The 22,844-nt window shown below is 48.3% G+C and overlaps 1 protein-coding gene across 1 annotated transcript; it reads right to left on the bottom strand.

Moving 5' to 3' along the window:
* Positions 1-3,401: 3,401 nt before the first annotated feature.
* Positions 3,402-21,972, bottom strand: LOC119441103 (histone-lysine N-methyltransferase PRDM9-like). The gene is made up of 4 exons (XM_037705800.2): positions 21,912-21,972; positions 10,036-10,221; positions 9,575-9,818; positions 3,402-3,608 (listed from the first exon to the last, which is right to left on the bottom strand). The coding sequence occupies exons 1-4, from the start codon at positions 21,969-21,971 to the stop codon at positions 3,439-3,441; spliced, it is 660 nt and encodes a 219-aa protein (XP_037561728.2). The 5' UTR covers position 21,972; the 3' UTR covers positions 3,402-3,438.
* Between the last annotated feature and the right edge of the window lie 872 nt (positions 21,973-22,844).

Raw genomic sequence — 22,844 nt, 5'->3', positions numbered from 1 at the left:
GTTGTCCTGTTATAATATCTCGTGGGAATCAGGAAATGTTCCTGCCAATTGGAAATGCAGCCGCATTATTTCACTGCTCAAACCAGGGAAGTGCCCTAATGAACTTTCATCTATACAGGCCGATCGCCTTAGCCAGCTGCGTTGGCAAAGTAATGGAAAGGATAGTACTGTCAATATTAGAGTGGTTCTTAGAAAGCAATAACTGCTTTCCCCAATTTATCCATGGGTTTAGAAGAGGCCGATCTGCCATTGACGGTGTCGTCAACTTGATCTCCGATGTTGAACAAGAAAGAAGTCGACGCAGATTAGTCGGGGCAGTATTCCTTGACATTAAGGGCGCCTATGACAATGTTCTGCTTTACGCGATCCTTGATGCGCTAGACGATTTAGGCATTGGCGGCCGACTATATAATTGGATCGTTAGTTATCTCAATGGCCATACCGTATGTACGTCGACAAGCCATGGAGACACCGGTCACTATAATATTCACCACAGTCCGACTCTCTTCAATCTGACATGATTGGACTTGCGTCTGAGCTTCCCAACACAGTAAAGATAAGCACATATGCCGACGACATATGCATATAGGCATCTGGAGCTACACGGACACAACTGCGTGCGCGTCTGCAACGTGTAGTGACAATTACAGCCACGTACTTACGACGTCAAGGCTTCACACTTTCAATTGAAAAATGTACAGTGCTTGCCTTAACGCGCAAACAAATGAATAAATACCCGATAGTCGTTCGATACCTTACGTAACACACCACAAGTTCCTTGGTGTAACCATCGACCGTGAACTATCCTGGTCAAGGCACGTCACTGCACTGAAGTCAAAACTGAAGAGTTTTGTCCTTGTGCTTTGGGTGGTGGCAGGAGCAAGATGGGGCCCGTCGGAATCATCTATTCTTCAATTGTACCAAGCCCTGTTCGTAGGCTATATAAGATACAGCATGCCGGTGCTCTCCAACATGAGACCCAGCTGTGTGCGGACGTTAGCGAGCGTACAAGCTCAAGGATTGCGCACGTGCTTGGGCCTACCACGCTGCACCTCAACCAATGGAACCATCGCGGAAGCTCATGCTTGTCCCATCAACGTATGTTTGCTCTGCGAACCTCGTCGAGTGCACCTACGCTTGTTGACCCGACATAGGCAACATCCCTTATCAGCACTCCCTACCACACACCCAAACTGCAGTTTTTCAAGAACTATATTGCGTCATGAGAACATTCTGCCGTTTAGATTCTCTTCCCCATGCATTACTAGAGAACCTCCGTGGGTCCTGCCAACACCGCTTGTTAAACTTGAAATCCCTGGGATTACGAGGATGTCCTGTATTTCATCCATTGGTCTTAAGCAACTTACCCTATCGCACATTTTTACAGCATCCAGTGGTACTTCACACGTGTATACCGACGGCTCTGTTACCCCATGTGCCTCCGCCGCCGCCTTTGTCATCCCGCAAATGTCCATCGCTGGTTTAAATTAGACCACAAATCCACTTCAACGGCCACAGAACTTGTTGTTATCCGCGAGGCAATACGATTCCTTGCAAGACAGCCTACTCGCATATGGACTTTATTTTGCGACGCCAAACCAGCTCTTCAATCCATTGAGTGCTTTATGAGACAAGACCCTTATTATATTTTAGCTGTAGAACTCGTTGAGCTTCTCGACATTGCAACCAAAAGCGGCCACCACGTCATCTTTCAGTTGACACCTGCACACTGTGGCGTGATAGGAAATGAACAAGCAGACGCTGAAGCTAAAATGGCTGTAAATAATGCGCCAGAAGTAAGCATCGCGTTCTCACGAACAGACACGAATGCCTTGCTTCGGTGCGTTATGCGGAACTCTACACTTGAGCACTGGACCAACCCCGATCGACGACACAGAGACTGCAGAAATGGGACCCAGAAATGAAGTTCCGCACGCCCCATAAACTGAAGAGGAGCATAATAAGTATAGTTACACCGGATTCGTCTTGGTGTTACACTCACGAGGCATTATACGCATATCATCGCCTGCAGTGACACTGGTTCCAACTGCGATCACTGCCTAGTGCCAGAAACACTTGAGCACATATTTTGCTCATGCCCAGCGTACGCGCGAGAACGGCAGAGCCTCATTTCTAGTATTCAACGAGCGACTAAAAGACCAATATCTGACGAGATTGTATTAGGTCCTTGGCCTGACGCCAACAGCGCAGCTGTGGTCATCGAAGCGACTATAGCCTTCCTTCAAGCCACTGGACTCAATGCACGACTCTAGTATGACCTCAACGTGATGGACATGTATATACGCACCTCCTAATCTTATCACCATCATTCATCGCTCTTTTTATCGCCACCCCCCCCCTTCCCCAGTGTAGAGTAGCAGGCCAGAGCAAACTAACGCTCAAACCGACCTCTCTGCCTTTCTTCAAATAAACTTCTCTCACTCTACAGAGTCAACAATATAGTTGCGGTACATGACGCCTACATTGCTCAAGCAATGTGCTCACTTCTGTAAGTTTTAACAGCACTGATGCTACATGCAGAGCTTACGAAAAATAACCAGAATCTCCAAGCTTGCGAGGATCTTGCCGTTTCTTTCTTTTTTGGATTTGACAGCCGCTTAGCTATATAACTAAATTTAAAAAAACAGCAGTAAAAGTTTTTTAACAGTTAGCGTGCGTAGAGTGTATGACTACGCTTGGATTCGTCTAGTTAAGTATGAACTCAGCAATATCTCCTGTTTACCATGGCCAAGTCGACTGCCACAAAACTTGCTGCATCTAAATGAACCGATAATGTTGTGTCAGATAATGGGTAACAGAAATTTCATGCCTGTTCTGTGCATGAAAGCTACAAAATTTTAAGGCATGCCGTGCGAACTTGCAAACTACCATGCTTACAATTTTATTACTTTTCTTTAGAGCGAACAAAACACACATTTTTGAATTTTATTAGGAGTTAAAGTGTCACGGCGGCTAAACTAATATGCAAAGTAACCGGTTTTTATACGAAATAAATGACCCTGCAGTGCTACATTTCACAGCACAGATTGAAATTGTTGATTTATGGAACGCTCCGAAAGCTTGTGCACGCTCGAATATAGCATGCAGTTTTATGAATCACCAGTGTTCATGTTCAAGCCGTACTGTCTCCATTGTTCAATATCTGTGCGCATAGTTTCCAACCTCACTCCCTTGTAGGCTGCAACGACTGTTGCACGTTGCCCTTACTTCAGTACTAAATCCACCTGTAGGCGTCTTTCTATGCTTTGATATGCCAGAATACATGATGAAGTATGCCTACAACACAAGCACGCATGACATTTGGGCATTCGAAACACACGATATTGAAAACAAAGGAATACTTATTTCTCATCAGCCAGCGAATAACACCCCACAAGAAACACAGCAACATATATCAAGTGCCTTCCACATCTTCGCTCACCTTCTGTTGCTGGAGTAAGGGCGGTGGGCGCATTGGTGCTTTTCTTGAGGCTTTTGCATGTGCTTGCGTCGCCGGTGGTTGTCCAGCAGCTGCTTCACGGTGAACTCATCGCCGCATTCCTCGCAGGAGAAGACCTCAGGTGCTGCAGCGACGTCCACCTCGGCCGCTTAATACAGACAAACGAAGAAACAAACATGGTGAATCACCATAACCGTGGTACATTTTTAAAGTTATGTATATATTTTTTATTCATTTCCGTTTTAGGAAAGTTCTCTTCGGAAAGAAAAAAAAAACTTTGGCTCCAATCCACGCTGTGAAGGTGGTTGGACAACGAAGCTGTAAGCGATACCCACAACGTTGCGACGTCACTTGAATTCACACACGTGGCTCTACAAAGAGTGAAAGCAGAGACAAGTGAAATGTACTTATGTTCATACAACGACATTATGTTCACGCTGTTCTTCTGGCGTGTTTACTTTCCGGGGTCTACCCATGGTGACATGAAAGGAACTGAATGAGTTGCTATACCGTGGTGACGTCACTACATGATTTCTATGCTGTTGGGTACTTTTCCACTCGGAGTAGCTCACGCAACCATAATCTTTACCAGGAGACACACGCGGGTGAAGGAACACTGTAAACATCACCCACAAAGATTGCCCATTGTGACACACGTGGCTCTACAAAGAGTAAAAACCAGACACACTGGTTTCACGAGGGTTTTGAATGACGTCAACCCCTTTCGAAGCAGCTGCAAACCTAATCTTTACCGCAACGCGTCGGAGGCTGTTCCCATTGTTCACACGCGCCTTATCATCCATCATGTGGTTTTGATGCTTGTTTTGTGGTTTTTCTTTTCAAAACGAGTGCTGAGCTGTATTCTGTATGCCTGATTTAAAAGGAGATATGCTGTTTGTATTAAATGTTTAGCCTGGCGTGTTTTGCTTACGCCGACACCAAAATTTCCTTGGCTAGCTGGTAGAGGTATACCGCTTCGCTGTAAAAAAAATGCTGGCTCTCCCCTAATCGAGAGCAGATATAAGCATGAAATGACTATCATATGGCGTCTTTTGCTGCCTGTGGTGCCGCCGCCTTCAACCGCTTGTCTTCTTATAACAGTGCAGCGCACTCAGCCTCTGTCGCTACTTTTTGTTCTTATCGCGTACCACTCACGACTCCCGGACCACTGGCGTTCAAAAGAGCACAGGCAACCCTGTCTCAGCGCCAAAAAATGAAAGTCAATTGTATATGATTCGCTGTATCAGCCTTTTGAACGTCGCCATTAGAAAATACAAATAAAACTTGAGCGTATACTAAAGAATACAGCTTGAGTGGCATTGTGAACAAACATTAGGAAGAAATTAGAAGCAAAATTTTAAATGCGAAGCATTTCTTGGCGAACATTTGCTACTTTGACCATATCTATCTATCTATCTGTCTAGCCGCCTATCACTTTCTGCTCTCGTGGTCGTTTCGTTAACTTGGTATGTACCAAAATTGGCATACTATGACAAGAGTATATCAAGAACATGAATGATATGTCATGATATGAATGTCATGACATGCGTGACATGTAGGTCATGAAACAGCCACTTATATCTTCGTGCTCTCATGGTCGTTTCGTTAACTTAGCAGGTACCAAAATTGGTATAGTATGACAGGAGTGTATGATGAACATAAGTGATAGGCCATGACATAAATGTCATGGCATGCGTGTCATATAGGTCATGACAATGACCCAGCGAAAAAGATTAACACTAAAAACCACTGAAATGGGTTCGGACGTGGGTACTAAGGGAAGGAAATACTACAGGATGCAGGTATAAGTCATAGTCATGAGCATGACTCAGCAAGTATGACTATGACTCAGCAAAAAAAGATTAACACTCCAAAACCGCTGGAATGGGTTCGGGCGTGGGCACTAAGTGAAGGGAACACTAAACGATGACGGTAGAGGTCATAGTCACGAGTATGACTAAGGCTTTCGCCCTAAGGCCTCTTAGGCGTATGTAATAAAACTCCTGAGGACTCATGACATGAATGTCATGACATACGTGTCATTTAGGTCATGAAAGAGCCGCCTATGTCTTAGTGCTCTCATGGTCGTTTCGTTAACTTGGTAGGCTCCCCGCACACTGCTTCGCATAATATCGATTCCCACAGGGCGTGGGATCTGCCGGCTTTCTTTAGAAGTTGTTTGGGCAGTAACTAGCGTATGTAATGTGGTCTTGTACAAAGAGTTGAGGGCCAGAGACACCAGCCACGGTGGCTCAGTCAGCTAAGGCGTTGCGCTGCTGAGCACGAGGTCACGGGATTCAATCCCGGCCGTGGCGGCCCCATTTCGATGGAGGCGAAATGCAAAAACGCCCGTGTGCTTGCGTTGTAGTGCACGTTAAATTACCCCAGGTGGTCAAAATTAATCCGGAACCCTCCACTACGGCGTGCCTCATAATCAGAACTGGTTTTGGCACGTAAAACCCCAGAAAGAAGAAGAGAGCCAGATACCTTTTGACTGGTCACATGCCCGGATGATTTCGTCTGACAGCCCGGATATTCTCGTTTGAGTGCCCGGATAACTGCTCTGCCTTTTGGCTCAAGGTCACTTGAAAGTTGGCGAGAACGGGGGTTAAAAGCATTTCATGCTTAAAATAAACCCTACAGTACAAAATGAGGTGACTCCGTGGCTAAAGGCAAGGCTATGGCAGTCACGTGGCTGGGCCCTCGGAGCCGCCACACAGGCAACACAACTACAATGTCGGTTTCAGGACAGCATACTGTTTACTAATAAATACAAATGTAGCAGATAAAAAATAACGGCAGAACTAATGTCATGATCACTGTCTATATATAGTAATTCAATTATCATTCGAGCAATGTATACTAACGCACCGTATTTCTGATGTCTACTTAGCCTCTGTTGTTGTCCTTCTGACAGTTCCGTTGGTTCGGCTACATTCGACATTCTCCTGTATCAGCCCACTCTGCTGTGGCACTCGCTTGACAAGGTCGCACATGAGCGCGGTGGTATGAATGACGACGAAGCAGTGACGTCGATGGAACGACAAGGGCGGCACGATGACTAACAGGTGGCGATCCTGAAATGGTGCCCATGCATGGTATAACGACGACAGCTTGACGTCGATGTAATTTAGGGTTCGACGAAGAGTGTATGACGACGATGGAGTAACGATGACTGTACGATGACAAACGGAATCGTGGAGCTGGAATGTCAACGGTCACACGACCGCGACGGCATGACGAGAGTCCGATGAAAAAATTGCTACGGATTATATGCAAAGCGAAAGCTTGATTAAGTCTTGGTTTCACTTGGATAGCCTTTGATTTAGCTGTACTTAGGTATACACTCATCGATACAAGCCAGGTATAAATTATGAGCCGAGAAGTCCAAGCGTTTTGCGAGCCGAACGGCTAGCTCTTCCTCAGTCTCCGACGCTAGCTTCGCGCGCTTAGCTTTCCGGATCCTCTCCAGTGAAGCAGTTCGCCGGGCGAAAGACGCGTGTCAGACGCCGGTAAAGAAATGCTGCCAGCCAGCTGCGGCGGTTGCTAGGCAACGGCTCAGCTCACGGTGCTGCCACCGGCCACTGCGAAACGGCGAGAATGCGACCAAGGACACATATAGTGGCCCAAGCTGGTAGGCAACTTGTGCCACTGGATCGGAGTGACTTCGGTTGATGCTGTGACGCTAGCGACCTGAAAATTAAATTAAATTATGGGATTTTACGTGCCAAAACAACGAGCTGCTTATGAGGCACGCCGTAGTGGGGAACTCCAGAAATTTGGACCACCTGGGGTTCTTTAACGTGCAGCTAAATCTAAGTACACGGGTGTTTTCGCATTTCGCCCCCATCGAAATGCGGCCGCCGTGGCCGGGATTCGATCCCGCGACCAGCTGCTTTCTGCTGCACGAGTGAGATACCGTGGCGTGTCTATTTGCTCGGAGCCATTAAGGCGTGAACTGCACTGACACGTTTACACTGAACGCGCAAACAAAACGCGTCTTATCGGTGCAGTGTCTCAGTGCAGCAAAACGCCAAGTTCCGAGTGTCGCGACTAAAGGAAAACTCGTGAGGTGAGCCAAACATACTGGCGTGAAAGGCGACTACCACCCTCCCCTCCCACCGGGGCCCTCTCTCGAACCCTCCACAGGAAGATGGCGGCATGAGAAAAGGTGGGCTGTCCTTCCGAGGCTCTCCACCACAGCAGCTAAACCACGTTTCAGATGTCACAAAGTTTTCGCGCGACAGCACGTGCGTCTCGAATAGACATATAATGGCATTCGGCGACGAGCACGTCTTGCTACTAGGTTGCGCGACAACAAACGCCCTTTGCGTCGGCGTCTTTGTATTGGCGGTGAAAGGCCAACCTCGAAAAGTGTCGAAAGAGTCAAACAAAGCTATCCGGTTTAATAATTGTACTATGCGGCACTTTGTTGACAATCCAGAATCAACAACCCAAACTCCAGTTAGCAGACCTGATACCAGCTGTCCATACTATATGTTGCCAAGAATTTCAAGATAACGGAGTAATTCTGCGCGAACGGCGCTCACATTTAGTTAAAGGGCGTCCTATGGACGAGAGTATTGTTCTTTCAAAAACATTCAGTTATATACTTTAATTTGCTAACTTTTACTTAACTACAGAACTGGTAAGGCGTGAATTCAAAATCTGGGGAGAATTTCGAGAAATAGTGTAAATACCAAAAGCACTAAAGCCAAACAAGCTTGTCTTGTGTAGACCTTTTTTTATATAGTTTCCGACGAAATCTGCTTGGGAGAACTTTGTCTCAATGATCTTCTTGCTGCTATGAAAATTATGGCTATCGCATGCATTTGTCTAATATTCGTTTTGATCCAAACGTTCTTGCCAAGTACGTTTTATATTTCCATATTTGCAAGCACTCATAGGTACATATAAGCACAGCAAGGCAACTAGTCTCTTTGAGCATAAGCGTAACCATTGGGAAATGTGGCATTTGTGCCGCAACGTGTTGTTGCAGTGATCAGTTGGCAAAATTACAAAGTCCTTTGAAGGCATAAGGACGAAGTTTACACAAAGCCATGTGCTGTCCATCATTACCATTGTGTCTGCGTGCAGCATCACAATCAATCGTTGGTAGCATGTTTCAGGGCACTAATGTCGCTATGCGCCAGGGACTGTTCACGTGGCATGTTTTTAAATGTAGCGCAGTTTCTTTGCAGCCCGTAAAATAAAAGACACCGCAGCTGTCACTATGGAAACAAATTATTCCAATATGTCTTAATAGGCTGTTCAAATTCTACATTGAAGATCTTGCGTTTAAAACAACAGTTGAGAAGTTAATTAAATAATGAATGATAATTATTCACCTAAGGTTATCGTGAAACTATTCTGAGTTGTTCAAGAGGTCCGTGCAACGCGCACGTAGATTTTGTAAGTCTTGGCGCGAATTAGCTGAAACACCAGGTATTTACGTAAGTTAAACCATGCCTTTTATAAGTGTTACGTATACTATTTTTGGCAAATGAGACTGATAACATTCTGTTTGTAGTCGTCTAGCATTACTGCACCTGATTTTTTAATGTGATTACCAAACCTTTAGGCATTCATGTTGAGTCATAGGTCTGAGTGGAGAAGCGATACAGCCTGCTTACAAACACGCACTGAATCTTATTACTCGGGGTTGTGTTTTACTAAGAATTCTTTTCCCTGGCTTGAACTTACTTGTGTCTTATCTACTGTTCACGGCTGGCCAGTCAATGTAATAACCATGAGCATAGTGCTGCTCGATACACTTACGAATCGCGTAAAGGAATAGCAATACAGTGATTGCATTATTCCGGCCGAGGTTTTAGAAACCACTTCGTTGGATGCTATGTTTGCTTCTCTGAAACTTCACCAATTCGGCCTTGTTACCAAAAATGTACATTTAAAGCATGCATTTTCCAATTTACCTATTAAGCTAAAAATACACTTCTGAAAAACCTATAGGTACGTAGCCCTCCTTGAAAAAGATAATCATCTCAGAACAACCAAGAGCAACCATTTCGTTCGTATCATTTGCCCAGAAAGTTTCTGTAAAGTCTCGGTTCAAGTAACATCAAACAGTTTGTATTCAAACGAACGACTACACACCATGGTTCTGTGCCCCTGCGCTGCCGGTGAGACCCAGCTGCTTGGTGAAATCGTCGCCGTACCACACGAACAGCTCCTCTGCGGCGTTCACCACTTTGCACGTGCGGAAGTACACGGCTCCCTGGCGCACGAACGCCACCAGGTTCTGTTGACTCTGCTCGGGAGCACATTTGACGAAGCGCATCCAGTTGGTGCGGTCCAACGGGCGGCCGTCCATCAGGAACACTCGGCCGTTCTGGCGGATCTGAAACGGGCCACAACGCACGAATGGTCTAAATCTAGCTCTGATCAACTGTCAGCTGACGGCGCTGCATAAGACACAGCACAAAGGGACGAGACACGACACTGTATGTCTAGTCCCTTCCTTCTGTCGTGTTGAGTCATACGTAGAGTTTATCATTACACTCGTCGCACTAGTATCTATCGGGTGCCTGTGATTGTTTCGGCACGCTGACACGCACCTGCCAGGTGTATCCGTCTGCGGCGCTGCTGTCCACCTTGATGCCCTCGTACGGCCCAAAGCACAGCCTCTTGGGAAGCCGCTTCAAGGTAAACACGCCGTGCTGGGCGCCTTTGATCGTTGAACGGCGCACACACAACCCATCAGGCACGGTCTTTTTTGCGCGCTGGGGGTCCCCCAGAAGAACCTGCAATGAATACATAGGCATTATTTCCTAGGTTGCGGCTATACTATATACAATAAGTATATCGTCTGGGCGGAGCTGCTTTCTGGCAGGGCGTTGGCCAGCTCCGACCTCGAGGATCAGCAACGGCTGATTGCCAGGCCCATGACGCGGCCCGAGCTCAAGGCATTCTGGAATAAGGACGCCTCTCCAAAGCTGCATTTACATAATAAAGATGTTCTCTCTCTCTCGCAGTGCCGATAGAGTCGGCAGATCTCAGCCATAGCCTTGACAAACGCCATTCAGGTAGCGTTTCCAATTACTTTTATCACGGCGTATTTGTGACGACTCAGACGAGATATAGTGGTGCAGCTCCAACGCCTATGCTTTAATCATTAATCTGCTTCATCTCCTGAATGTCACCACTGCTAAAAGTTTCCCGGTTGCCCGGGCCCAATCAAGCTGTCAAAAAACAACTTTTTGCCCAGGTATCCCTACCAGAAATGTGTATTTTTTTCAGGACAATAAAACTGAAATGAACTCAGGGGCTTACAGCCTGTGAAACATTGAACGTCGCACTGTAGAGGCACAATAGTTACCTGCTGAACACGGGGTGATTCGTAAAGACCTGCAGTGACGAGAACAAAATGTAGCTCTTACAGAAACATGTCCTTTACTGGTGACTGTACGGAACGTAAACGGCAAGGCAAAATGAAGCTTTTACGATACCCTTGTCCTTCACTGTTGAAACATTATCATCGCATCATCATCAGCCCAATTTTATGTCCACTGCAGAACGAAGGCATCTCCCTGCGATCTCCAATTTGCCCCTTTCTTGCGCTAGCTGATTCCAATTCCACCTGCAAATTTCCTGACTTCATCACCCCACCTAGTGTTCTGCCGTCATAGACTGCGCTTACTTCTCTTAGAACCCATTATGTAACCCCAATGTTCCACCGGTTATCCATCCTACGCATCACATGGCCTGCCCAGCTGCATTTTTTCCGCTTAATGTCAACTAGAAAATCGGCTAGCCCCATTTGCTCTCTGATCCACACCGCTCTCTTCCTGTCTCTTAATGTTAGGCCTAACGTGTTTCGTTGCATCGCTCTTTGTGCGGTCCTTAACTTGTTCTCGAGGAGTGTGCTGGTCTAGGCTGGTTGGTACATCATTGGTAAGGGAACAAACAGCGCTAGTACGGGACGAAGTGAGTAGACAGACAAGGCGCTGAACTAACAACCACTGGTCTATTGCTGTCAAAGCAATATATACAAAGCACAGGTTCGGCGCAGAAGGCCAGAAAAACACGGTTTCTGCACCGCGAAGGGAATAAAATAATCACATCACGCGTGTCGTCAAGGCAGGTTATCATGTTTTAACACGTAGTTAAGCACGCGCGTCGTCATGGCAGGTTATCATGTTTTTAACAAGTAGTTTATCTCGCAGCTATGTAGAGAGACAGAGGGTACGCTGACGCAGGAGTTTCCGTGCGATTGAATGCAAAACGCTTCCCAAATCTCGCTTGCTCTTTGATCTATATACCTACCTATTATTGTGCAATCTTCAAAGAGAGGTTTGCAGCCGCATTCTTTGCAGTGCTGGGCTAAATGGCTCGGTACAGACCCTTTCGTTGCGTACGCATGTTCCCTCAGCCGGTCATTCAAACATCGGCCTGTTTGGCCAATGTAGCCGCGTTTGCACTTGAGTGGGATCTTATACACAACAGCACATGCGCACTCAACATGAGCTTTTTCTGTGTTGCTTCTCACAGGTTGCTTTTTTGGGGCCTTCCTTGTTTACCTTGCGCCATAACGCCGACAACTTGTCCCTTGCGCTGAACAAAACGCGTGTGCCTATTTTTCCGGCGACCTTCTTTAACCTATGCGAGACCCCATGGACATAGGGTATGACGGTGGTGTTCACATGAGGTCCCTTGTCTTGGGCGTCACGTCCTGCCCTCCCTCTAGTGTGGATCACCAAAAGCTTTTCCGAGACACTCATCAGCAGGGCCATGGGGTACCCAGCCTGGATGAGCCGGTGCACTTGGTGCATGAAGCTGCTAGCCACCCGGTGGTGGCATGAACGGGTCAGAGCTGCTCTGAGACATGAGACGGCAATGCTTGTTTTAACTATTTTTGAGTGCGCAGACGTAAAGTGGAGAATGCTTTTATTCGAGCGGGGGTTGTAAGCCCAACAAACGTGTTCCCTTTCTAGCGATATCTCTAGGTCGACAAACCTTATCTTATTATCGGAGGGATGCTCGATCGTTAGTTCTAAAGGTTTCATTACCGATTGAAAGATGTCGAAAATTTCGTTAGCACGCGAGAGTTGACCTGTTCCGTCAGTTTTGTGTAGCACAAGGAAATCATCCACAAAGCGAAATACTTTAGTTACGCTGGTCGGTAGGAGGCAGCCCATGAGGCTTCTGTCAAAACGTGCTAGCACAAGGTTGCTAAGAACAGGAGCGATACAAGATCCAATGCACACGCCATCCCGTTGGATGAACATAGCACCATTGTAGCTTATGAACGTCGACTCGAGGTAAAAACTAAGAAGCTCTAAAAACTTGTCAATATGTATACCACATGCATTCTGAAACTTAGTGGTCCCATACCTGTCAATGCACTGGCTAACTTCATCACACACGAGGTTGTGGGGCAAGGAATAGAATAAGTCTTTCACGTCAACTGAGAAGGCACCTACTTGCTCCGAGCACTCATTCTGAAGGTATTCGGAAACACTGGTTGGGCTCATGATGATGCACGGATCATCAACGGGGAGGACATCTAGGGACGACTGCCAGTAGGAAGCCACGCACCGTTGCCAAGTACCACGCTCCGAGACTATGGCTCGGAAAGGATTGCCTTCTTTGTGGGTTTTCCCGGAAAAGAACACCGAAAGGCACAAATTTCCTGCTGCCTTGTGCAACCTTGTGCTAGCACGTTTTGACAGAAGCCTCATGGGCTGCCTCCTACCGACCAGCGTAGCTAAAGTATTTCGCTTTGTGGATGATTTCCTTGTGCTACACAAAACTGACGGAACAGGTCAACTCTCGCGTGCTAACGAAATTTTCGACATCTTTCAATCGGTAATGAAACCTTTAGAACTAACGATCGAGCATCCCTCTGATAATAAGATAAGGTTTCTCGACCTAGAGATATCGCAAGAAAGGGAACACGTTTGTTGGGCTTACAACTCCCGCTCGAAGAAAAGCATTCTCCCCTTTACGTCTGCGCACTCAAAAATAGTTAAAACAAGCATTGCCGTCTCATGTCTCAGAGCAGCTCTGACCCGTTCATGCCACCACGGGGTGGCTAGCAGCTTCATGCACCAAGTGCACCGGCTCATCCAGGCTGGGTACCCCATGGCCCTGCTGATGAGTGTCTCGGAAAAGCTTTTGGTGATCCTCACTAGAGGGAGGGCAGGACGTGACGCCCAAGACAAGGGACCTCATGTGAACACCACCGTCATACCCTATGTCCATGGGGTCTCGCATAGGTTAAAGAAGGTCGCCGGAAAAATAGGCACACGCGTTTTGTTCAGCGCAAGGGGCAAGTTGTCGGCGCTATGCCGCCAGGTAAACAAGGAAGGCCCCAAAAAAGCAACCTGTGAGAAGCAACACAGAAAAAGCTCATGTTGAGTACGCGTGTGCTGTTGTGTATAAGATCCCACTCAAGTGCAAACGCTGCTACATTGGCCAAACAGGCCGATGTTTGAATGACCGGCTGAGGGAACATGCGTACGCAATGAAAGGGTCTGTACCGAGCCATTTAGCCCAGCACTGCAAAGAATGCGGCTGCAAACCTCTCTTTGAAGATTGCACAATAATAGGTAGGTATATAGATCAAAGAGCACGCGAGATTTGGGAAGCGTTTTGCATTCAATCGCACGGAAACTCCTGCGTCAGGGTACCCTCTGTCTCTCTACATAGCTGCGAGATAAACTACTTGTTAAAAACATGATAACCTGCCATGACGACGCGCCTGATTAACTACTTGTTAAAACATGATAACCTGCCTTGACGACACGCGTGATGTGATGATTTTATTCCCTTCCCGGCGCAGAAACCGTGTTTTTCTGGCCTTCTGCGCTGAACCTGTGCTTCGTATATATTGCTTTGACAGCAATAAACCAGTGGTTGTTAGTTCAGCGCCTTGTCTGTCTACTGACATCGTCCCGCACTAGCGATGTTTGTTCCCTTACTATTGTTCTCGAGCTTCTTTGTTAACCTCCAAGTTTCGGCCCCATATGTTAGCACCGGTAGAATGCTACGATTGTACACTTTTCTTTTCAACGACAGTGGTAAGCCAGGATTAGGCAATGCCGGCGGTATGCACTGCAGCCCAATTTTATTCTTCTGTAAATTTCTTTCTCATGATCAGGGTCCCCTGTGAGTAATTGACCTAGATAAACGTACTCCTTTACAGACTCTAGAGGTTGACTGGCCTTACATTGCGTCGCCATATTGATTCAATGCTAAACGCATTACCATCGACTTCAGTGAGATGGTCTCTGCCAATTTTTTATTGATGCGAAACGTCAAATATTTGGTTGAGCTAAAGATCCGGCGTCTGTAGCAGCGAAACGGTACCTATATTCCCATTCGCTGTGACGCGATGTCATGAGTGCGACTCGACGGAGTTCCCATTGGCTGCGACCCCACAGGACCTCGATGGAGCAGAGCGGGCGAAAGGAAACACTTGATGCGGCCGTAGCGCGCCAGGGTTTGCGTGAGGAGGGCATCGCCGCAACGCCACGTCGCCCATCCTCTGTGTTACCCGCACATTCCTTGGCCGAGCAAGCTGACTTCTCACTGCGCTTCGCTAAGGCCAAATCAAAACGCGCCAAGCGTCATAACGAGCTTCATAACTCGAACGACCACTCAGCGGCATTCAGCTGGACATTATTGCTTTCGCATTCACAGCTCATCAGAAGCGCTTAGGTGTCCTTTGATTTTTTATTTGTGCCCCTTCACTTTCAGTTGTAGAGTAGCATTTGTTTGGTCTACAATGCATGCGAAACACAAATTTTCTAGTTGAACTAACCTGATCAGCTATGCGCGCTAAAGTAAACCGAGAAAACCCCCACCGAGCAAGTGTTCATACTGCCGATCCTAAATTCTTGTCCCCTCGCCAGGCTATTGAACATTATCGTTGTGTTTTGGATATTTCTCTGGACAGTTGGACACCTTCTTGGACACTTTCTCGGTTAAAGTCCACAATCATTGATTGAACGTGAAGAAGAAAGGGAACCGAGGGGCCCGATTTTTATTAATCATATTGTTACGGAAGGATAGGAGGCAAGAGAAGAAGAAGATCGAGAGACACTGGCTGCTGCGTGTTGTTGCTGGTCACCCATCTTGACCACGCTAACCCTACTTGTGTATATGTTGTAAATACATACACTCTTACTCCCAACATCCCCGTAACATATTGGTGAGAGGTGCTGGGTACCAAGGCTGGAAACGGAGCTCCGCAGCGGACGTCGCATCACCGTCCCCACCATGACTGACGGTGAGCACGCGGGTTCAACGTCGTTGCCGCCTCCAACGTCACCGTCGCCAGTTACGTCGTCGTCCCCATCGGTTGTTGTTGTACAAGCCAAGGATCCCGGAACTTTCTGTGGGACCGATGGCGCCGACGTTGAAGAGTGGCTGGCCATGTACGAACGCGTGAGTGGAGTCAACAGATGGGACCCTACGCTTATGCTAGCTAAAGTGTTGTTGTACCTAAGAGGCACGGCAAAGGTGTGGTACGAAAACCACGAAGAGGAGCTGACCAGCTGGCACCAATGCAAAGAGAAGCTAAAAGAGTTGTTTGGCCAACCAGCCGGCCGTAAGATTGCCGCAAAGCAGGAACTCGCCTGCCGTGCTCAATCCCCCACAGAGTCCTATATTTCGTGTATCCAGGACGTGCTGGCGCTTTGTCGTAAAGCCGATCGCGACATGACTGAAGCTGAGAAGGTCGGGCACGTGCTGAAGGGAATCGCTGACGACGCCTTTAATCTGCTCATGTGCAAAGGCTGTTCTTCAGTTGATGCTATCCTGAAAGAGTGCCGACAATTCGAGCAGGCCAAAAGCCGCCGCGTCCTGCAACCATTCGCCAGACTCCCCAATACTGCCGCAACGTCGACGTGTGAAGGTCAGCCTACACAGCAGCATGCGTCACCATCAGAGGACGTGGTGCGAATCGTTCGACGTGAACTGGAAGCGATGGCGCCCGCAGCTTTCTGTTCACGTCGCCCTGACGCTACCCCTCTTTCAGTTCCTCTCGTTCAAGCCATCGTTCGCCAGGAACTTGAAAGCATTGGTTTACGTTCTGTCTGTGCTGTCGCCAACCCCAGAGCCAATGAACGCCCTTCTACTCTGTTTGACCCACCGCGATGCTTCTCTCCACGTTATCGCAACCCGACTGAGTGGAGAACTGCGGACGACCAGCCGATGTGTTTCACCTGTCGCCGTATTGGTCATGTCGCCCGATACTGTCGCAATTCGTGGCCCTCGGCACCTCGCACGCCCACCAACCTGAACTGTTTTGATGGTAATTCCCGACTTGTTTCGCCCTCCGCCGAGTCTAACAGTGCCGACAACTCTGCCAGGAACACGTGGTACGGTCGCTCACCATCGCCTCGGGGACACCAGTCTCGTTCACCACAAACACGTCGCCCATCTTCCCGTTCGCCGCAGCCACGTCGCCTTTCGTCCCCTGTGGCTTTCGACCGCGTTCCTTCGGAAAACTAAGAACTGCAGCCCTCGGAGGTGGTGCTGCATTGAAAACTACAGCAGCAAATCCTCTGTCTGTGCCCACAAAGCGAAGTCTAATTGACGTCAAAGTAGACGGCGAACCTGTCCAAGCACTCGTCGACACTGGAGCCCACATATCTGTGATGAGTGCTAGCCTACGTTGACGTTTAAAGAAGGTCCTCACCCCAGCAGCTGCACAAGTGCTTCGTGTGGCCGATGGTGGCGTGCTGGTTGTTCTCGGAATGTGTACTTTACGTTTAAGTATAGCCGGCCGCCCTACTTCTGTTTTCTTAGCTGTGATCGACAACTGCCCTCACGACGTTATCCTTGGGTTGGACTTTTTATCCAACCATTATGCTCTCATCGACTGCGCAACCGGCGTCCTTCAGTTGGAACTGCCTCATCTCGCCGATGTTCCTAGCACCGCGCCTCCACCGCGCCTGTGCTCGCTTCAAGATGTGCGTCTGTCACCCGAGGCAGTCACTTACGTCGCTTTGACCGCACAGCCACAGGTTCCTGACGGTGAATATGTGCTTCGCCCCATCGTCGACGTGCTTTTGAACCGAAACGTTGCTGTTCCGCATACGCTGATCACGGTTACTAATAATGACGTCGTTCTCCCGCTTCTGAACTTCAGCCTGTGCCCTCAAGTGCTTCCGGCCGGCATGTTCTTGGCCAGCGTTTCTAGCACGTCCGAATTTGACATTGAGAGAATGGATGCCGAGAGTGGATTATTAGCACCAATTGCAGCTCACAGCTCTGGTTCTTCAATGGATGACTTCGCCAAAATGATTGCACCTGACCTCACCTCTGCTCAGGCCAAGGACCTCCGTCTCCTGCTCGAATCGTACGGCGACATCTTTGATTTCGGCGACCGCCCTTTCGGCCAAACATCTGTTGTTCACCACCGTATCAACACTGGAGACATGAATCCTATTCGTCGGCGTCCCTATCGTGTATCACATGCTGAACGTAGAGTAATCCAATCAGAAGTGGACAAAATGCTCCAAAAAGGGGTCATCGAACCATCAGCCAGTCCTTGGGCTTCGCCAGTCGTCCTTGTGAAGAAAAAGGACGGTACCTGGCGTTTTTGCGTCGACTATCGCCATCTAAACAAGATCACGCGCAAGGACGTCTACCCATTACCACGCATCGATGACGCCTTGGACTGCTTGCACGGAGCTACATACTTCTCGTCCATTGATCTTAGATCCCGCTACTGGCAGATTTCTGTTGATGAAATGGACCGCGAGAAGACTGCCTTCATAACACCTGATGGTTTATATCAGTTCAAGGTCATGCCCTTTGGCCTATGCAATGCTCCTGCGACATTTGAACGAATGATGGACTCTCTTCTGCGAGGCTACAAATGGACCACCTGTCTTTGCTATCTTGACGACGTTATTGTTTTTTCTCCCACGTTCAGCAGCCACCTTACGCGACTCACTGCAATTCTTGCGGTCTTCCGAAAAGCCGGCCTTCAGCTGAACTCCACGAAATGCCAATTCGGACGCCGTCAGATTACCGTGTTGGGACATCTCGTTAATGCAACCGGTGTACAACCAGATCCGGATAAAGTTCGCGCCGTTCGCAGTTTTCCTGTGCCTCGTTCTGCTTCTGACGTGCGCTGCTTCGTCGGCCTGTGTTCTTACTTTCGACGTTTCGTCAAAAACTTCGCCGACGTTTCTCGCCCTTTGACAGATCTTCTACAGAAGAACACGCCTTTCTCATGGGGCCCGGAGCAGGCTCACGCGTTCGCCGCTCTCATCGGCTTTCTGACCACCCCTCCCATACTTGCCCACTTTTATCCATCTGCACCGACCGAAGTCCACACTGACGCTAGCGGCCACGGCATCGGTGCTGTTCTCGCCCAGCAGCAGAATGGTACCGAGTGCGTGATAGCTTACGCCAGCCGCCTGCTGTCATCTTCTGAGAGAAATTACTCCATCACCGAGCGTGAGTGCTTGGCTTTAGTGTGGGCTGTCGCCAAGTTCCGACCCTATTTGTACGGCCGCACGTTTTCGGTCATTACAGACCATCATGCCCTCTGCTGGCTGTCTTCCCTCCGGGACCCGACGGGACGGCTTGGTCGCTGGGCTTTGCGGCTCCAGGAATTTTCTTTGATTGTCATCTACAAGTCTGGACGTCTGCACAAGGACGCTGACTGCCTCTCCCGTCATCCCGTGGATCCTCCTGATCCTGTTGCACATGATCCGGAGACCTGCGTGTTGGCTTTCACTGACATGTGCGACATGCGCGCTGAACAACATCGCGACGAGTCCTTGCAGGCCATTATCGCCGGAGTGCAATCTGGCAGCACCGATGGCCCGTGCTGCATGTTCGTGCTGCACGACGGCATCCTCTATCGCCACAATATCAACCCTGAGGGCCCTGAGTTTCTCCTTGTCCTTCCTCGTCATCTACGATCCGTCGTTCTCGAACAACTTCACGATGCACCTACGGCGGGACACCTTGGAGTTTTGCGCACATACGACCGCGTACGACGCCGGTTCTTCTGGCCAGGACTCTACCGCTCTGTGCGTCGTTATGTGGCAACTTGCGAATTGTGTCAGCGCCGGAAAAAACCTCCCCTGCCGCCTGTCGGCCGACTCCATCCAATTGAAGTTCCCTCTGAACCTTTCTATCGCGTAGGCCTTGACCTGCTTGGCCCTTTTCCGACGACGACTAGAGGGAATAAGTGGATCGCCGTCGCTACCGATTACGCGACACGCTACGCGATAACCAAGGCGTTGCCGACTAGTTGCGCAACTGACGTCACAGATTTTCTCCTCCATGACGTCATCCTCCACCACGGTGCACCACGACAGTTACTTACCGACCGCGGCCGCTCGTTCTTGTCTCGAGTTGTTGACGACCTCCTCCGCTCTTGTGCCACAGAGCATAAGCTGTCCACCGCCTACCACCCACAAACGAACGGTCTTACGGAACGTCTCAACCGAACACTCACAGAGATGATGTCGATGTACGTCTCCAATGATTACCGCGACTGGGATGCCATGCTGGCCTACGTCACTTTCGCGTATAACTCGTCCAGACATGACACCGCAGGATATTCACCCTTTTATCTTTTGTATGGTTGCGACCCTACATTGCCTTTTGACACCATCCTACCTTCTGTGCCACGTGTTACAACTGAGTACGCTCGTGAAGTCATCGATCGCGCTCACATGGCGCGTCAAGTCGCCCGATCTCGTCTGTTGGCCTCTCAGGATATACAAAAAGAGCGGTACGATCGGCGCCATCGCGATGTTAAGTTCGCCCCAGGTGCTTGGGTGCTCCTCTGGTCACCATGTCGTCATGTCGGTCTCTCCCAGAAGCTTCTCTCTCGCTACACAGGGCCTTATGAAGTCCTACGTCAAGTTAACGACGTCAATTACGAGATCTCGCAGTTATAGTTCGATCCGTCCTCAAATCCGACGCCAGTTGACATCGTGCACGTTTCGCGGTTGAAGCCATACTTCTCTCGTAGTTCTTCGCCTGACATGCGCCGAGACGGCACTTCAGCACCCGGGAGTCCTGTTACGGAAGGATAGGAGGCAAGAGAAGAAGAAGAAGATCGAGAGACACTGGCTGCTGCGTGTTGTTGCTGGTCACCCATCTTGACCACGCTAACCCTACTTGTGTATATATTGTAAATACATCCAGTCTTACTCCCAACATCCCCGTAACAATATCATAAGAAGCCAACAAACAATGACACTAAGGACCGCATAGGGGAAATCACTTGTACTTACTAATCGAATTAAAGAAAATGATAAATTAACAGAAATTAAAGTGGATGAAAAAACAACTGTCCGCAGGTGGGTAACAAACCCACGTCTTCGCATTACGCGTGCGACGCTCTCACCATTGAGCTACCGTGGAGCCGTTTTCCCATCCACTTTCTGGGGTATTTATGTTTTTCAACTAGAACTCACCCTGGGAGTGTTAACCAGCGCCACCACTCACAAACCTAGGGGCGGATGTGGAACATCCTTTCTGCCACAGGCGTCACGAGCACGTGATCTTTTTGGGTGATGGAAACTTTTCAATAAACCCACATACGCTCCCAGGGGGAGTTCTAGTTGTAAAACACAAATACCCCAGAAAGTGGATGGGAAAACGGCTCCGCGGTAGCTCAATGATGAGAGAATCGCAGGCGTGATGCGAAGACGTGGGATCGTTCCCCACCTGCGGACAGTTGTTTTTTCATCCACTTTAATTTCTGTTAATTTATCATTTTCTTTAATTCAATTAGTAAGTACAAGTGATTTCCCCTATGTTGTCCTTGGTGTCATTGTTTGTTGGCTTCTTATGATCAATCATTTATTGTAATCCATCCCCATTGTTGCTGAATAGGGCAATGTCATCTGCAAACCGAAGGTTGCTGAGATATTCGCCGTTGATCCTCACTCCGAAACCTTCCCAGTCTAAGAGCTTGAATACTTCTTCTAAGGGTGCAGTGAATAGCATTGGAGAGATTGCGTCTCCTTGCCTGACCCCTTTCTTGATAGGTAGCTTTCTACTTTTCTTAAGGAGAACCAAGGTAGCTGTGGAATCTTTGTAGATATTTGCCAAGAAATTCACGTATGCCTCCTGTACTCCTTGATTATGCAATGTCTCTGACTACTGGTATCTCTATATACTGAATCAAATGCCTGTATCCAGCATCCTCCCTCAAACATTTCGCGCCTTTTACAGCAGTAGGGGCTTCGTGTTTGAAAGCGCGTCTCTTTTCTATTGGAGGTTGTAAGTTGTAAACTATGTAGCTGCATGCCAGTGGTTATCCACTACTATAAATCTGAGTACGAACGCATACCCAGCGCGGCACTCGCCTTGGAACTCCAGTGGAAACTCCTCAGCCACAACGGCCCACCCGACGATGTAAAAGGTACAGCGACTATGAACACACAGACGCCAAACTCTCGTGTTAAGTAACAAGATTATAATAGCATAAAGGAGCTTCACTTACCGGAGTGTCCTTCACTTGCGTTAGTGGTCCGTGGAGGGGACATTCTCCCGGGTATTCCATCTTGAAGTCCTCACAACCTGGGAGTGGAAGAGTTCACAGCCGTGTTGGCTTACAGCTACGGCTAAGAACTCCTGACATTTGTGCTGGCTGTGAATTGTTGTAATTTGGCAAAAATACCTCCACAATTTAAAAACATTGATTATGGCCAAGTAGGAGGTTAAATCATATGATATACGTTTCTTGTGGTCAGCGTAAGTCGCACCAACCAAAATCGTTGCTTGCCTAACTTGCCTGCTTTGACACCTAACAAAAATGTAGGCCCAATCCACGCTGTGAAGGTGCATTTTATCGAAGCTGTTGAGATTAACCAAAGGAATTATTAAAGAAAATAATATGCGGTATACAAAAACAAGCACGTGATAGCGCCACTATTTCAGCGCTCCCCAAACGACCGATCAAGAAACGAAATCCGCCTATCTGTATAGTGGTTCCAGGACGGGCTTAGCGTTACCGGTGGCCACAAGGTACGCGCCAGCAACTCTCGCCAGTAAGATATGATCGCGAATGAATATAAGAACATGGCAATTGCATTTCCCTTCCCGATGAAACAGTTCGATGGTCAACATTTACTCAATCCCGAGTTTCCTTCTTTTTTTTCTGGCCTTGTCCGTTCGGGGTTCATTCCACAAGTGGAGCGAATGATAAGTTTATGCCACGTCACGTCGAAGCGCGACACACCTTTATCCCCGCCGCTCGCTCTGTGCACCCGATTGTGACCGGGCAGGGTTTTTTTTTTTTTCTTGAAAAACAAACGCTCGGATGTGCGGCTACACCGGTTTCTGCGTGGCGAAGATATGGCAACGAAGATGGCTGTTTTGTGCCTTCAATTGCTGACAACAGGGACCTTATCAGTTTTTTGCTGGGTACGCGAAA

This window comes from Dermacentor silvarum, chromosome 1 (genome assembly GCF_013339745.2).
Source record: "Dermacentor silvarum isolate Dsil-2018 chromosome 1, BIME_Dsil_1.4, whole genome shotgun sequence".
In the NCBI taxonomy this organism is placed as follows: Eukaryota; Metazoa; Arthropoda; class Arachnida; order Ixodida; family Ixodidae; genus Dermacentor; species Dermacentor silvarum.
Note: the sequence above shows the minus strand (reverse complement) of the source record. Positions and strands in the feature narration are given on the sequence as shown.

Coding starts and splice junctions, on each gene's coding strand:
- LOC119441103 (XM_037705800.2), bottom strand. CDS start 21,971: ATGGAATACCCGGGAGAATGTCCCCTCCACGGACCACTAACGCAAGTG. Junction 10,222..21,911: donor CGCAAGTGAAGGACACTCCG/GTAAGTGAAGCT, acceptor TATTCATTGCAG/GTTCTTCTGGGGGACCCCCA. Junction 9,819..10,035: donor CAGACGGATACACCTGGCAG/GTGCGTGTCAGC, acceptor GGCCCGTTTCAG/ATCCGCCAGAACGGCCGAGT.